The 17299-nt window shown below is 42.0% G+C and overlaps 1 protein-coding gene across 7 annotated transcripts in view; it reads right to left on the bottom strand.

Annotated features, from left to right (window-relative positions):
• Positions 1 to 4806: 4806 nt before the first annotated feature.
• The window catches only part of ST6GAL2 (ST6 beta-galactoside alpha-2,6-sialyltransferase 2), a 92225-nt gene continuing 79732 nt past the window's right edge, over positions 4807 to 17299 (bottom strand). For 6 of the 7 annotated variants that reach the window (XM_063616666.1, XM_055241956.2, XM_063616667.1 and 3 more), the window contains exon 6: positions 11450 to 16711. In XM_063616666.1, coding sequence (XP_063472736.1) covers positions 16440 to 16711 — 272 coding nt within the window. In that variant the 3' untranslated portion in view covers positions 11450 to 16439. Of the gene's footprint in view, positions 4907 to 11449; positions 16712 to 17299 lie in introns of those variants that run through there. The other variant, XM_063616669.1, reaches the window with a different exon arrangement.

The raw sequence follows: 17299 nt of genomic DNA, 5'->3' as shown, positions 1-17299 counted from the left end.
AATTTATGCACATTCTCTATTCTCTCCTTTTTATTTTTTTTCTTACAAACTTGCCAGAATTTCCCAAATTCATCTCTTTCTTACATCATGTTAAATGCACCAGCAGGCAGCATTTTAGCTGGTTTCCCTCCTTTCCAAGTTGTGTTAAGCAACCATTTTACCAAAGTTTTTGTCTGACCTAACAGGGATGTGTATCACTGTAGAGCTCAGGCTGATGGAAGGTCTGTCATTTTCAAAGAGTGGCTTCCCAAGGTCACATGGCCTTTGTCACTTGGTTGCAGAAGGGGAAAGAACTTGGACATGCAACATGGCAGGTTTGTAGACGCTATGGGCGATATGGTGTGCACCATCTCTGCTCACATTCTATTGGCTAAACTCAGTCATGTGACTACTGACAGTTGCAAGGAAGGCTGGGAAACGAAGTCTTTGTGTGTATCTTGAGTCAAGGCTCCTGGGAAACTACTCATGCCCAGTAACTTCCCACTCACTCTTGTAAAACCCGAGGCTGACTGCTTTTTAGCCCCAGGAACACATCCTTCTATTGGAGGATTCTCTCCATCCTTGCCCATTCCCCAATCTGAATATCTCATGCTGACCTACTTGCTGGCCTCAGACATGTGAAACTCTATGAGAGCTCTGAGCTCTCACAACCCAGATTACCGAAAGTTCCCATACAATCCCCTCCACCCAGCATTTTCCTTCCTCTAGGATGTAACACCTCATAGGATGGGGTAGGGGATCCAATGTATCCAACCAGCTGGCCAGCTGACTGCCAGAAAGAAAGCTGCTAAATTAGAGGGTTTGGTGTCACCCTCTGCTGTGGTCAGGGTCAACCGTCAGTAGATGCTATGACCAGGTTAGCATTGGTGGGTGAAAGCCCATATTGTTGAGCTCATACTTGACCATCAAACCTGCCAGTACGATCACCTCACATGCAAGTCTAGTGGGCCCACTTTGGGGAGGTGGCAAAAAGAGTGACTGATAGCCACTCATCAGGCTACCTTATTCTGCTGTTTGATAAGAGCCACCTCTACCATAGTTGAGAAGAATTTCCAACGGGTCCATGTCCTCATGCTCTGTGACTTCAGAAAGTTCCATTCACTGTTTTCCCAGAGCATTGATTTTTCACTTCCAAGTCCCTGAACATCCTGTGATGCCATTGGGCATGACCTCTCACTTAATGTGGTTCCAAACCTCTGGCCCCTCTCCTTGCAGGTATAGTGAACAAACCTGGGAGGATCCCCCTTTCCACTGCCTTGAGGTCACTCCCCTGTGGTTCTGTAGAGCTGCAGCTGCTGGCTTTCAAAGATGCCAGCAGAACCATATGAAAATGAAGTCAAGGATTTTTTTTCTTCTTCTTCTTCAATCTCCTGGTCACTGGGAACTTCCTGTCGGGCCACAGGTGTGAGTTGAGGTAAAGGTATCATTGCAAGAGGAGAGGTGCACAGAAGTTGAAGCCACTTGTTCAAGCAACTTACTTGTGCCTTTAAGCCCAATTTCCCACATAGGAGTTCAACTTGATGATGGACAGCAGCTACCATGCCCAGCTTTGTGGCTCAGTGACTTACAGCAGGGCTTCCCAATCCTTGGGCCATGGACTGGTACTGGTCCGTGGCCTGTTAGGAACCAGATCTCACAGCAGGAGACGAGTGGTGGGTGAGTGAGCATTATCACCTGAGCTCTGCCTCCTGTCAGATCAGCATCATCACTAAGTTCCCATAGGAGCAGGAACCCTATTGTGAACCATGCAAGCGAGGGATCTAGGTTGTGTGCTCCTTATGAGAATCTAATGCCTGATGATCTGAGATGAAACAGTTTGATCCTGAAACCATCCTACCCCCTCTCAACCACTGTTTGTGGGAAAATTGTTCTCAACAAAACCAGTCGTTGGTGCCAAAAATGTTGGGGACCACTGACTTAGAGAAGATGCAGCTCTCAATGTGCATCTTGAGTTACGTAGATGCTACCAGGGCCCAGAAGCAAGTTAGGAGCTATTTCTTAAAAGGAGAGGAGTTATATGAAGGAGTGGATGATCTTATTCCAAAATTTTAAGGGATTTTCCACATGTAATCTGCTATCAGGGCCTGCTAATGCCCACCGTGGACCTGCTAGACATATGGCTATGTAAGGCATCTTGCCCAGTAGGCTAGATCAGCTACAGAGCCTTCTGTAACTATGGCACCCATTCAAATCTGTCAACCTGATGGGTAACTCAGGAAACAGGTTGGAACAGTATGGTCAAATAGAGATTTAACCAGGAATCTATTTCAGAATCTATTTCTATATGTAATCCTCAGGTTACACTCGATGTAAACCAATAAAATTTTGCAATTATTTTGTTGCATATTATATTAGTCCATTCTCACACTGCCATAAAGAACTATATGAGACTGAGTAATTCATAAAGCAAAGAGGTTTAATTGACTCACAGTTCCACACACTGCACAGGAAGCATGGCTGGAGAAACCTCAGGAAACTTACAATCATGGTGGTAGGTTGAAGGGGAAGCAAGCACATTTTCACATGGTGGCAGGAGACAGAGTGAAGAGGGGAGGGCTACACACTTAAACAACCAGATGTCATGGGAACTCACTCACTATCATGAGAACAGCAAGGGGGAAATCCACCCCCACGATCCAATCACCTCCCAACTGGTCCCTCTCCCAACATTGGGAATTGCAATCTGACATGAGATTTGGGTGGGGACACGGAGCCAAACCATATCATATATAGAATCTCTTTTGAGATCACATTTTATACCTTTCCCCTTATGGTTCACAGTGAATCCATAGCTGTTATTAGACTCTAATTACAGATGTGAAAGTATTGAGAGTTGATGAGGTGGGTCTGAGGGAGAATCATCACTCCTTGCAAGCTAACTACTTCAGATGCAGTTATTACACAGTCTTCAAGTAAGAGGAGGCTCACCTACTCTGCTTGGGGAGGAAGGGCTACTCTGGCAGGTAGGGCTTGCTGGGACGTGGGATTCAAGTTCCTCAGAATGGTAGGAATAGGATCATACTGATCCCATTCTAATCTCAGGGATGTTTTTTCCTGATTAACACTTTAACTTTATATAAGATACCACACAACAACGCAATTTCAATTTGTATTATAATTTAGCTACTCTCAGGATTCAATTTTAGCCTGGTTAGTTTCCCTGAGTCCTGGTTGTTCGGCTATGAGAAATAAGAGATTTCTTGAGGACAGCCATAGAACCTCTGTATGCATGCCTTAAGATGAGAATTTAAAGTGACAAGCATGTCACTGCCTTTTCTCCAAATCTTTGGTCCAGTAAGAAATAACCATTAAGCCCCACATTAAACCTTGGACTCTTCATTTCCATCAGAACATTCCATGTAGCAGCTGCTCAATTTCCCATATTTGGCCTTCTATAGGCACTTGGTTCCAGGCAACTAACTGCACTTGAGAACTTCAATGGCTTTGCCACAACATGTCATGGGTGGTAAACATCCCATTTTCCACTGGCAATAAGGTCTCCACTACGTTCATATTTGGTCAGATCTGAGGAATCCTCTGGTAAGAAAAACTGTATCCTTCAACATTCAGATAAGGAACAGAAGCCACGCTATGCTCTCCAGGTTTAGAGGTTTTAATGTAAGGAAATAGTGGCTTGCACAAACAGCTGGAAGAACTGTGAGAGAAGGTTGGGGAAGCTGCCACCAGCGATCTCCAGCTGGCACACCTGAGGGTGGATCTTAAGTGCACCCCAGGAAGCCCCCATAATTCTCCAGAACTTCTAGCAAGCTCCTGCCATTCTCTCCGTAGAAGCAATGAAGTAGGGGGGTCTCCAGAAGTTGCTGGGAAGCCGCTGTGAATCACGCATCTGCTCACACCTTTGCCCCCAGTTGCCTCTAGAAACTCATGGCCCTTCACTCTCTTTTATCTTTGAAATCTCCTCTGAGTGCCTCTGATTGACAGTCTTACCCAGACCCACATGGAGTGAGGATTCTGGGGAGAAGGGGTGCACAGTGGGAAAGCTCCAGTACAGTGCAAAACTGGAAAGAAGAGAATGCAGACAGTAGCTTTACTGTTTACAACGCTCCCTCTGTTTGCTAGCTTCATTTTGTTTAGTGAGTGTGCTTTACTGCAGAGTAGAGGGGACCCCAGGGTGCAGCACTGGCAATAGCTAGTCAACTGCAGACTGTCGTGTGTGAGAACATCTCTCTGCTTTTCTATGGGTGGGGAATCTTGCTCCCAATTTGGATAAAGTCATGAGAAAATGGAAATACAGTGACTTGGGCAAGGAGCAACTGGCTTGCAGCAGAAGAACTGAGAGCTCACACTCAAGTGTGGTGAGCTGCTCTACAGCCACAGATCATCCCGTCCTGACGCATGTCCCTTTTCCAGGGTCATTTTGCCACCTTCTCCCTTTTACCCTCTTAGGGCTCTACCTCGAGGTCTGCTGGAAGGGAGCCACTCTGGCTCACTGAAGCCTGGGCGGCTCCATGGAGGAGAAAGGAGGGAACCCAGGCGATGGCCAATGCCACCTGTTGGACATGTGAATGTGACCATCTTGAACCGTCCAGCCCGGCTGCATTTCCAGCTGAACATAGCTCCTGGAATGTGCCAGGAGAAGCAAGCAGAGAAACTGCCCAGCAAAACCTTGGAAGCATGAGGAATGACACATCATTCTTGTTTTGAGCCACTATGGTCTGTTGTGCCGCAAGATAACCAATATACCACAGTGGGAAAGCTCCAGTACAGTGCAAAACTGGAAAGAAGAGAATGCAGACGGTAGCCGTACTATTTACAACGCTCCCTCTGTTTGCTAGCTTCATTTTGTTTAGTGAGTGTGCAGATTCTGACAAGGATCATTTAGACATGTTTGACCCCATCCCTGGAGCCATGAATCGGAGACCTCTTGACAGCAGGCACAGATCCTCTATATGGAAAAAAACAAAACAAAACAAAACAGAACGAAACAAAACAAACAAAAAAACACAGGACGAGAAAAAATGTTGAAAAACATATTTACCTATATTTCTCATTTAATGGAAAAGGATTCCTGCAGTTTTGTTTAGAGAGCTTTGAAAACAAATCATCACCACAAAGACTTGGTTTTATTTCACTTTTAAAATTTAAGCAGATGAAACTTCCCTGAAAAAGCAACCATCTGCAACGTCTAGCCTTCATCAGTGTTCTCCTCTATTAATTATTTAGTTATACTGGACTGGGGAGATCAAAATATAATAATAATAATACCACCAACAATTCATATTCACTAGGTGTCAGACTGTGTTAAATAATTTACATGCTGTGTCTAAATTAATAATTGCAATAATTCAATGAGTAGGTACTATCATCATCTCTATTTTACACATGAGGAAACCAAACTCAGAGAAAATAGATAATATACACAAGGTCACATAGCTAGTTTGGGAGGCAGGGACTGACCCACGACTTCCAAATCAAGAATGTGATCCCAGGTGCTTGCCCCAAGGGTTTGGATATAGATGAAATTCTGGTCACTGGGTGCTATGCAGCCTGTGTTGTTGTGGACATTTGAGGCTCTGGCCCTCATCACACTTGGATTAAAACAATGAATAAACAAAAATCAGGATGTGGATTTTCCTTTCCGATCACTCACACCATTTATCAGAGCCCAGTTTCTTTTCACTAGACCCAAAGTCTTCCCTAATATTTTTTAAACTTGCTTTTTAAAATTTGTGATTATATTTACTGTCCTTTTAAAAATGTGTGTAATATAAGGTATTAGGACAAGACAGAAAGTACCTTTTTTCCCCACTGCCCAAAGATAATTATTTTGGCATCTTTAAAGTTTTTTTTGTTTGTTTGTTTGTTTTGAGACGGAGTCTAGCTCTGTCGCCCAGGCTGGAGTGCAGTGGCCCAAGCTCAGCTCACTGCAACCTCTGCCTCCTGGGTTCAAGCGATTCTCCTGCCTCAGCATCCTGAGTAGCTGGGACTATAGGTGCCTGCCACCACACCTGGCTAATGTTTGTATTTTTAGTAGAGACAGGTTCCACCATGTCGCCCAGGCTGGTCTCGAACTCCTGACCCTAGGTGATCTGCCTGTCTTGGCCTCCCAAAGTGCTGGGATTACAGACATGAGCCACTGCACCTGGCCATCTTTAAAGATTTTTAAGTCATAGAAGTATACAGGTATGACTCATACACATATATCTGTGTATTAATTTGTAAGAAATATGTCTGTCTACATGAATAAGAAAGAGATTACAACATAGATACAGTTTTCTATCCTACTTGTTTCCCTTAGCATTACATCATATTAGTTCCTGCATCATGCACTTTTGTTTAGGCATGGCTTTAATGGCTGCATGAAACTCCCCAAGGCTTTGTTGCAGTCGATGTTTTCTCTGAGTTAGGACATAAAAGAGCTCTATTCTAAGACAATCTTCCTGGAAATCCCATTCACAGTTGATGTCCCCATGTTTTTGGCATAGGCAAGCCCCCATCTTTATACCTGTATTCACTTTGTTTCTTATGCAAAGAAGTGAGGGGTGAACATATTACAGACTTTGAGCAAAAGGACCTGGGCTCATATCCTGCCCTGCCACAGTGACCTTGATCAAGGAGGAGAGCCTCCTAGAGCCTCTATTTCCTTGTATATCAAATGGGGGTGATGATAGCTATCTTCCAAGGATGTTGTGAGAATTAATCAGGTAATGTTGGTGCAGCATCTGCTACACAGTGGGTGTTCAGTCTCAACATGTATGTTATTTTCTACTTTCCAGGCTTATTTTCCTTGGGGAAGGGAGACAGAGGCTAATTCTTGAAAGCGAATTATTTGTCTCATATTATCCATTAAGTATGGCTGTTTAGTATGTCTGGTGGCTAATAGGGCTTTGTGGCAGGCTCCTTTTAACAGTCGATAACACAGTAATAGCACAACAAAGGGATCAAGGGCTACAGAGCCAGCTACCTGGATTGGCTCTGCCCCTTACCAGCTCTGACCTAGGTTATTTCTCCATGTCTCAGTTTTCTCATTTGTCAAATGCAAAATCAATGGTACTTCGTCTATAAGATTAAATACATTATTTCATGTGGTGTGATATGGCAGGATATTGGGCAGAATGAAGTGCTTAATAAATATTAGCTCTTACTATTCAACATCATCTTCCAAATCCAGTAATATACACAAGGTCACATAGCTAGCATGTGATTGATTTCAGCACAGTGGGCAGAAGTCCTGCATACCATCCCAGGCTAGGCCTGAAAGTGTCCATGAGGTCCTGCAGCTCTCTCCCCATATGATGGCTCATGCAGAGGCTGCAGTGGGGGGCGCTGCAGTCCTCATGCAGGGGGAAGAGCCTCAAGGTGTAGAACCTGTATCTGGATTCCCCATGTGGAAGGATGTTGGCCAAACACCCTACTGAACTATCATGGATGCACAACCCAAATCTTATATTTGGGAGTTGTTACAACAACAACTTGCTTTATTAATATAGCAATCATTTCCTAATTTGCAGGGGTAAAAACTATGATAATTGCTAAATTTTTCTCAATGTATAGTATACCGTCCATATTTTTCTCTTAAGCAGTTGGCCCCTACTGTTGTCTGCTAATGATGCCAGCAAATGACAAAACTATTAAGTCACAAATGAAGATAAATTGTAAATTCGAGGAATAAATTCTCATTCTTAGCTCAGAATTTGCTGTGTTGATCTTCAGGCATACTCATGGTTATAATTACAGAATGTATCAGTAGCTTAGAAGAAAATCCTGGAAACAGTTGTGGAGTGCTCTTTAAAAGTGGCACATTGCCATTGCTTCTGATAGTGCAGAAGACAATTTGGGATAGAAAAAAATCATAGAAATTGGCCGGGCAGGGTGTCTCACGCCTATAATCCCAGCACTTTGGGAGGCCGAGGTAGGTGGATCACTTGAGGTCAGGAGTTCAAGACCAGCCTGACCAACATGGTGAAACCCCATTTCTACTAAAAAATACAAAATTAGCCAGGAGTGGTGGTGCAAGCCTGTAATCCTAGCTACTCAGGAGGCTGAGGCAGGAGAATCGCTTGAACCCGGGAGGCAGAGGTTATACTGAGCCAAGATTGCACCATTGCCCTCCAGCCTGGGCAACAAGAGTGAAACTCTGTCTCAAAAAAAAAAGAAAAAAAAAAATCATAGAAATTAATGACTCATTCAAAAAGTGATTCAGAAGAGAACTACTGTTTAAGTATAAATGTTTTAAGAATAATTTAAATGATCAGTTTCACACATATTGCACTTTCCTTTATATCCCTTGGTGATATGTAATGAAAAATCTATGCCTAAATAAGTCTAAAATGCTTTTTTGACAAAGTTCGAAGTTACTATTGTTTACTGGAAATATATTGTGAGCAGACGATGTTAAATCTTCTGGTAAGCATGTTCAAAGACATAAAAAGGAACATCAGGCCGGGCACGGTGGCTCACACCTGTAATCCCAGCACTTTGGCAGGCCGAGGTGGGCGGATCACGAGGTCAGGAGATCGAGACCATCCTGGCTAACATGGTGAAACCTTGTCTCTACTAAAAATACAAAAAAATTAGCCGGGCATGGTAGCGGGTGCCTGTAGTCCCAGCTACTCTGGAGGCTGAGGCAGAAGAATGGCGTGAACCCAGGAGGCGGAGCTTGCAGTGAGCTGAGATCGCGCCACTGCACTGCAGCCTGGGCGAGAGCGAGACTAAAAGAAAAAGGAACATCAAAATTAATCTCAGTAACATGTTTTTATTTGAAGAAATATATTGAAAATATCAGTTCAACATGTACTCAATATAACAAAGTTATTGAGGTATTTTACATTCACCTTTTCATACTAAGTCTTGAAAGTCCAGCCTGTATTTTCCACTTCACACCTAATTCAGGACTGGCCACATTTCAACTATGCCAAATTCACATGTGGCTCATGACTACTATGCTTCACAGTGCACACCTAAGTGGGACAGGAGACTCATGTTCTAGTTTGATTACGTTTTTCTTTGTCCTGGGGTGCAAAAGAATGGTGCATTTTATACTTAGTGATGTCTTAGATTAGATGAAATAGGGTAGTTTTTACCTTGCATTGAAAAGGGGATTGAAGGTAAGAAATAAATTTAGTTAGGGAAAAATATTTGTTTCTCATACATACCTACTATGTAGTTTTTAGAAGAAAGTTGTCTGAGAATGCAATTGCTTGCACAATATTCCTAAAAATGAGTTCTGTGAGTCACCATCACTGCTGGCTCTTCCTCTACTTGGGCCCACGTGGGTGGCTGACGTCCCTGAATATCTTCTTCTAGGTTTTCTAGCACCCTCCTCAGCTCTCCCATACCCTCTTTAACCTCTTCATGCCAGCATTGTTTTAAAAACTAAAGAGCATGTTGCTGTTTCTATCTCCTTTTTTTCCCGTCCTTGGGATGATAAGCCAGCAATAACAAGAGAAGACATATTTTCCCAAGTCATTGATTTTTCTTTTGCTTTGACTTTTCTGATCAGTTTCTCAGGGGGTTCCTCATTCTTAAGTACTGCTTTTTTCTCCAGCATGATACAATGAGCTAGGAGAGTGGCTGGGCATAGAGCTTGTGGAATGTCAATCCTTCCTGGCTGCTTTCTCTACACCACATCAGAGGCACTCTTTATATTGGGCTGTGACAATCATAGAGGCTGCCTTCTTATAACAAAGTAATTGTACTTGACTGACACATACAGTTCAGAAAGATTCCGGGGCTCTGGGGGTTTAGAGGACTGGAAAAGCCTCTGGAAAAGCCCCAGTGTTAGTCTCCATAAATTGAAAGCACAGTTTCTCACAATATTCAAAAGGCAATGGTCCTCTGTAGAATTTTGGAGTGTTAGGGCAGCATCCCAGGGCAAGGCTGCTGTTAGAAGACTAACACAATGCTCCTGACCAAAGGCTTTGAAGCCAGTCAGAGACTGCATGCCTGGCTCTGTCATTTCCTGGCTGTGTGTCACAGGCTGACACCTAACTGCTCTGACTTCAACTTTCCTGGGCTAATATAATACTATTTTAGAAGATGGTCTTATGAGGATTACATGTACATCGTCTACCACAAGACCAGCCTAAAGAGTTTTCCACAGATTGTATTCATGATCAGGGGCCAGCAAACTGTTTCTGTAAAAGGCCAGGTAGGCATGGTGGCTGCAAAGTCTCTGTTGCAACTACTCAACTCTACCCTTGTAGGGTGAAAGCAACCATAGCCATGTGAATGAATGAGCATGGCTGTGTTCCAATATAACTTTATTTACAAAAGTAGGCTGTGGGCCAGCCCGTGCTCTAGGCAATGAGGGGCTTACAGAGATCTAGTGCAGGAGGCCTTCTCCCTGCCACATTTTGTGCACCAGGGTCTCTTGAACACAGCACTTCAGTGCACTCAGTGCGGTTGACTGGGTATGCCTTAGGTTGTGAGGTAGTTCTGTTTCTGAGTTGATGATTTGGATATACAAATGGCATCTGGGACCCCTGGACTTACTTTTCACTCCCTCTCACTTTAGCCTTCTCTCTCTCTACCCTGCTGTTCACTTCACCTCCTTCCCCTAGCTCCTGCTGTCTCTGAGTGCAACGTATCTTACACAATTCCTTTCTCTTCCTCTGAATGCTCCCAGTAGCATCTAGTGCACACACTCCTGTGTGTGCCCCTCAGAGTCCCTGGGGTTTGCACATGCCTGGCTTCTCCAAGAGCTTGGAACAGTATCCTTCCAGTGATCCACTCCAGCCCTTCCCGATAAGGGCTGGTGCAGCCATGTCTACCTTTTAATTAGCTGGAAGAAAGTGGTCATCTTGTGGGGAAAGAAATACAACAACAGCACGAAGGTGGTGAGAGTCCTCTCTGAGTCAGCACAGCTGTTTGAGGTGATGGATGACTGAATTTCCTACCTGCTCACATTGTCCTCACATCAAAAACCCCAAAGACTTCCTTGATTTGAGGATTTCCTCACATTCTAAACAGAAAGCGCAAATGACCGAGAATTTCTTTCCAGGAGCCTAATTAACTGATTTTCCCTTCACATCACAAGTATGAAAATACCAAGGCCAATTTGACACTGTGGTGCGTTGTAGGTGACTCAGCTGTCTTTAGACTTTCCTCAAATAACTTATTTATGTTTTCCAAGACTTAATGCCCTGTCAAGCTGAGGAAGAGTCTCCCAAAGCCATGCATTCATCAAAATCTTGGGTTATTAAGTCAACATCAAGATTTGTTAGCCTAAATATGCCTTTTCCACTTGATTTCGCCACTTTCATTCTCCGGCATGTGGCAATTAATCCCTGGAAGAAAAAAACCTGCCCACCTGTGGTTTCAGGCCCAGGCTGCATCCATATTCATGGCTGAAGGCCTGCTGCTGTTCCTTCTGTTGCCACTCAGTCTTCTAATTAGATTTCAGTTTTGCCATTTGTTTTCCTAGTGATGGATTATTTTGCCACTTGCTTATTTGTATGTGTAACTTCTACGAATTAAAACAAGAAACTTCTAGACAAATGAAAACATGTTTTATTTACAAGAAAAAAGTCTGTACATTGTGTATACATAAAAATATACAAAACCAAAATAGAAAATATCAAAGTGTTAAAATGTGTACAAACACTTTTAAAATGTGACTCCTGGAAAACTTCAAGCCTTAATTAGTTTGAAGAGTACACATTTCATTTTAAAAATTATCATACAAAAGAATTCCCAAAGCTGTTAAAAAAGTTCACTGGTTTCCACCGGAAGAATTGTCTAAGTATTTCATCTAGAGTAAAACAGGATTTGTTATAAAGGTTAGATTTTAACACCACCAATGCAATTTCTTTGTTTCAAATCTACCTAGCAAGAAGACTATTTTCCATAGAACCAGTAAATGTTTCTAATCTTTGAAAGCCATGAGCTATAGCTAAGCTTCCCTTCAAAGTTCAGTGTTAAATCAGGCTTCTGACTAGGATAAAATATTAAGGTAGTGTTCTACCTTCATAGTGCCTTTTCAATAATTCTGTCAGACCATTTTAACATAGCCAAGATGTGCAGAGTATGAATGTGTGGGAAGCGGTTGGTGGAGGACTGAATTTTTTTTTCTTTTAACAGAAGGACATACAACATTTGCTTCCTTCTCTCAAAATATTAGTGGTTACATAATTAAAATAAAATTTACTGTAAAGGTTTCAGTCAAAAATATTGATGAAAAAGCAATATAAAACCAACCATGTGTGTAGATATGTATATACACAATTATATAACTGTATCTACTACATGTACACTTTTTATACTAAGAACTAGATCAATGTCTTTAATTCTTTAAATGTCATTAGCTCAAGTTTGAACAGAAACATATTAGATTACTTTTTTTTTAACCAAAAGGCTTCATTCATTTAATAAAGCAAGAACTTACATTTTATTTCCTTGAACAGACAGAGAAATACCTTTCATTTATCAAGTGTGTAAATAATGCCCATGTGACAGAAACATGCATAATAATCTCATAAGAGAATATCCAGAGTATAAAAGACAAGTTGAAACTCAGGGACATTTTACCTAAGCAATTAATTTCCAGATGGAGTTGCCTTGATCAGTCACGTAACCAGTGGGTAAGAGTTCTAAACTATCAGAAAGGCAGAAATCGAAACAGACAACACAATAGAACATACTTGGAAGCTACCTGGTCAATAGGTTCACTCATGTCTCTCTGATAATTCCCCTGGTCCCACCTCACTCCCTTTCTCTGTTTCTTGCCACAGCTAAGCAGAAATTCAACCAAGTAACTGACCACATGTACTGTGTGTTGATCTATAAGAAAAACTGGAGAGAGAACTTGAATCATGGCATTTGTGCGTATGAAATTCTTCTATCACATACTGGCACTCAGATATCTAAGACCGATCCCACTTAATGCGCCCAAACGGGACCTACCTAATTAATTCAGGAGATGTGTTACTGCTCAGAAGAGTCAATCAGCAGCATAAGTACGATCTGCCCCAGCAGAATGAACTGGCTCATACACATGTAAGAGAGTGACCCAGCTACTTTGATTTCCTAATTTTGAAAATGCTAGTGATTATTTTAGCATTTCTTTTTTTGCAGATGCTATGGCTACAATGACTGAGGACTACTGGAGAGTCCAGGATTGATTAAGTGTCGGCTGAGAGACCAAGAGGACCAGACACATGGGAAGTGCTGTCTCTCAAAGCTCTGCCTTCAGGCAGACAAGGAAAGACCTGGTCATTCAAAGATGTATAAAAGCCCTTCCTTGCCTATTTTAATGCACAAGCCTGATGCTTATATGCAACTTTTAATTGACCATCCCTTGGTCCTGAGCACAAAGTTTTCTGTAAAAGCAGCTCTGTAAGGACATAGTGGGAAAGGTCAACTCCCTGGGAAGAGCATTGGTATTCCATGAGAAGACCAGGTCTGTTAAAGGTTACCCGAAAGTTTGTTTCTTCGTGATAACAACAACAACAACAACAACAACAACGGGTGAAGTTATCTTGAAATACAAAAGAATGTTTGTTGGTCCTGAGAGTGAAAAAAGGAATCTTTAACAGCTTCAGCTTGCACCAAGAGGATTTTTTTTAATCAGCTTCCCTTCATAAGAGAGGATGGAGGATTTTGGAAGAGACAGAACCTGGGAGAAATTCAGTGAGCTGCCACTTATTGTTAACTACTCCACAGAAGAACTGTGTGTTTATTGGAATTCAGTAAATGTGGCATGTAAGGATTTAGTCAATGTCTGGCAAAATACTGCCACTTAGGACCCATTTGGCTAATACTAGAAGTAGTCATCACGTTAACTATAACTGCCTAACATTTTCTTAGAAGCTAAATAACTTAAACTTTTATAGAAGAATGCCCAGTCAGTACTATATTAATATGTGTATTACATTTATTGACTGGTGAACAGACCCTGATTCCCAAGAATCTTTAAGGCCATAATAAATGCAAAAATTATAATTAAATTTCCTTTGTACTCTTCAGTCTTTCTTGTAACCTCAATGAAACTGAAAGTACTATTTTAAAAATACAATGATTACAACAAAATTCTATTTAAAAATCTTTAAAGTGTGGGGTTCTGAGGCTTTTGAACTTGAATATTTACACTGACCCCAATAAATTCTCCTCTAAGCAAGTTCTCATGTCAGCCAAGGGGGATTGTGCTGGATAGTAAGGATGCCTACAAGTAAATCCACTTGCAAAACTATAAAAGGAGCTTCAATAGTCAGGGGCATTTAATGGCCTGGAAGGTCTAGAAAGATCCAAGGATGGTAGGGGGTAATATTCATCCACCAGAGCCACCTCACCCACATTCCAGAGTTGCTGAACTTATTACACACATGTAAACATAAGGACAAAACCAAGTTCTTTCAAGAAATTGGAAAGGAACGGCCAGGCTCGGTGGCTCACTGCCTGTAATCCCATCACTTTGGGAGGCTGACGTGGGCGGATCACGAGGTCAGGAGATCGAGACCATCCTGGCTAACATGGTGAAACCCCGTCTCTACTAAAAATACAAAAAATTAGCCGGGTGTGGTGGCAGGTGCCTGTAGTCCCAGCTACTCGGGAGGCTGAGGCAGGAGAATGGTGTGAACCCGGGAGGCGGAGCTGGCAGTGAACTGAGATCCTGCCACTGCACTCCAGCCTGGGCGACAGAGTGAGACTCTGTCTCAAAAAAAAAAAAAAAAAAAAAGAAATTAGAAAGGAACATGGCTTAACCATGTCTATTTAGACATAAGTTAATATATAGGACAAAGTTACCTATCCCTTCTCATTGACTTAATAGCAAAACTCTCAAAATGGGCTTTTATTGGATATTATTGTGATTAAAACTTTCCAGTTTCTCCTTCACTATTATAACAAGCTATAGGAGATGTCTTGTTATCCAGCTCCATATCTGCTGAATAGACTAACCAAACAGAAGCCTTCAGTCTCTGTAAGCCATTCTTGCTCAAGAAAGTAGTCCCGAGAACAGTCTAGAAGAAACCAATCCTGAAACAAAGAAAACTTTTCCACTAAACTCTCCTGACATTCATACACTTTGCAAGGGAGAACGCTTTTAATTAAGCTGCTATTGTCATTGCAGCAAGTCTTAACTGTACCATGGAGATATGTTTTGGTTATACATTGAAATAATAGCATGTTTAATTAAGGTATTACAAAATGTTTCTGTTTCACTACATTCATAGCAAAAATTTTTCAATGTATCAGTGACAGTTGAGATTAAAAAAAAATCAACCCTGAATATAGCTAACATATTGGGATGAAAATTTCCCTCTAGCTGCCTTTCCCTCTGAAGCATCTATATATTTTCCTTGTTAATAAGCAATGCTTTCACATAAATTATTTAATTATATGGCTTTGTCATGCTGCTGACGTAAAACATATCTGTGAAAGCAAGGACTGGATTCCTAAATGTCTGTAGGAAGATTTAGTGAAGATTCAGTGCTCATCACTGTGGAGTTCCCACTGGCTGATAAAAACCTGCAAGAGACCTGTAAAATAAAGACAGGTGTGCATCCCTAGAAGCACAGGGTGATGGCTCCGAAATCTTTCCTTCTAGTTTGGAAGGAGCAAGGTGTCTCCTGTGTTCCCCAGCACAGCTGTGCCAATTGTCAAGTGTGTCACTGACTATGCAAAAGCTGCAGGGTAGATCTGCAGGTGAGGAGGTACAAGGCAGAAAAGCCAGAACCGGGGAGTGTCCAGGGGCACCTGCAGCCCTGTGATTCTAGTTACTTGCCAGTGATGTGCCTCCTGGTGGATGTGATACTAATTCCCCTGGTTGAAATACTGCAGGTAAACAAAGGGCCTCCTCTCTGGTGCTATACGGAATTTGGCTTTTTCTTGGACCCTTCAAGATGAATGTTTTCTGGTTTTAGAACTCGGTCTTGATGCACAGAAAGCAAAGCATTCAGTGGGCAATGGGAGGCAGAGATGAAGAATGCAACGGTTGGAAACACGAGCCTTTGCCAGGATGTGCTGGGAATTTTTGCTGTTAAACACATCTGAGTGATAATCTCAATGTCTGTCATAAAACCTAGGATATTTAATGATGAATGCATGTATAACTGACACACTCGATGCTGTAAATGATGTCCCTCAATTTGAATGTTTCTAAACATAAACCACTTCATATGGTCAGGAACATCACCAAAACCTGTCATTGAAACCAACCCTGATGAGGGGTACTCATGGCAGAAGAATAAGTTGTTAACATTTCTGGACGTATCATACCCATGGTCATACACGTGTTTTCTTTCTAGCTATCCTTTGTTTTGCATCTTTCTTGAGCCTTATTTTTTAAAAAATCCATTTCTATGTTCAAAGCAGTAATACATACTCAATGGCTTAGAAAGAGAAGAATTCTCATGACCACCACTAAATTACAGTTTAAAGATTCAAAACTACATTGTCTAAAATCTATCTTCAAGTATTCTTTTGTGACTTTGAGTACAACAGTAGTACCTTATTGCACATTGATTCCCAAGAAACCCTTTTTAAGAGTGTGGAATGACTGGACTTGGTGCAGGGCAGTGCACTGCCTGGAAGCCGGGCAGAACCACCTTGCCCTTGCGATGCAAATCCCCCTGCGTGCCTGTGTTCAGGCGCTGCACCAGGAGCTTCTCATAGAGTAGTGGGTGGTACGCCCCGAGGGTGCAGGCTGCGTCGTAGTACAGCTCGTGGTAGTGGCACAGCTCCGTCTGCCGCACGGATGGGATATATTCATACACGTGCACCTCTCTGCACATGGACATCATGATGAGGATTCCTGACATGAAAACCAAAAATTAGAACCTAATGAACGACTTCACATGAGAGGGATGAGTTTTTTGGGGGAGCGGTGGTGGTGATGGGATATGACTGTGTCAAGAGACACTTGCTTTGCACTCACTTTTTTGTTATTGTTGCATTTGCAATGTTATAACTTCCATTAAGTGGTGTGTATGCAGTTCATGGAGTATGGGGGCATATTAAAACGTAATACTATATATATATATATCTATTCACTCATTCAATTTATCACTGTGGGCCTGGTAAGGAGAGATGAAAAGAAGTCAGTGAACTTAAGGGAACCACACTCTAATGAAGGACAGATTTGCAACTCCCAAATTAGAGTCTCTTGCATCACATTCTATACACATGTCCCACCTGGTTTGCAATGGTGGGACTGTAATGTTCCAAAGAAACAAATGCTATAAAACCTAAATTATAAAATAGTTGCTTGATTATAAATTGACTATAATACAGTTGTTTGAAAAGTTGTAACATAAAATTGTACAATGGATCAGCTCTTATAAAATACTATAGTTGTCTGAATGGAAAGAAATGGAGTTAGAGGGACAGAGTTTAAGATTCA

Source organism: Symphalangus syndactylus, chromosome 14 (assembly GCF_028878055.3).
Source record: "Symphalangus syndactylus isolate Jambi chromosome 14, NHGRI_mSymSyn1-v2.1_pri, whole genome shotgun sequence".
Taxonomy (NCBI): Eukaryota; Metazoa; Chordata; class Mammalia; order Primates; family Hylobatidae; genus Symphalangus; species Symphalangus syndactylus.
The sequence above is the reverse complement of the archived record's forward strand: the minus strand, read 5'-3'. Positions and strand labels throughout refer to the sequence as shown.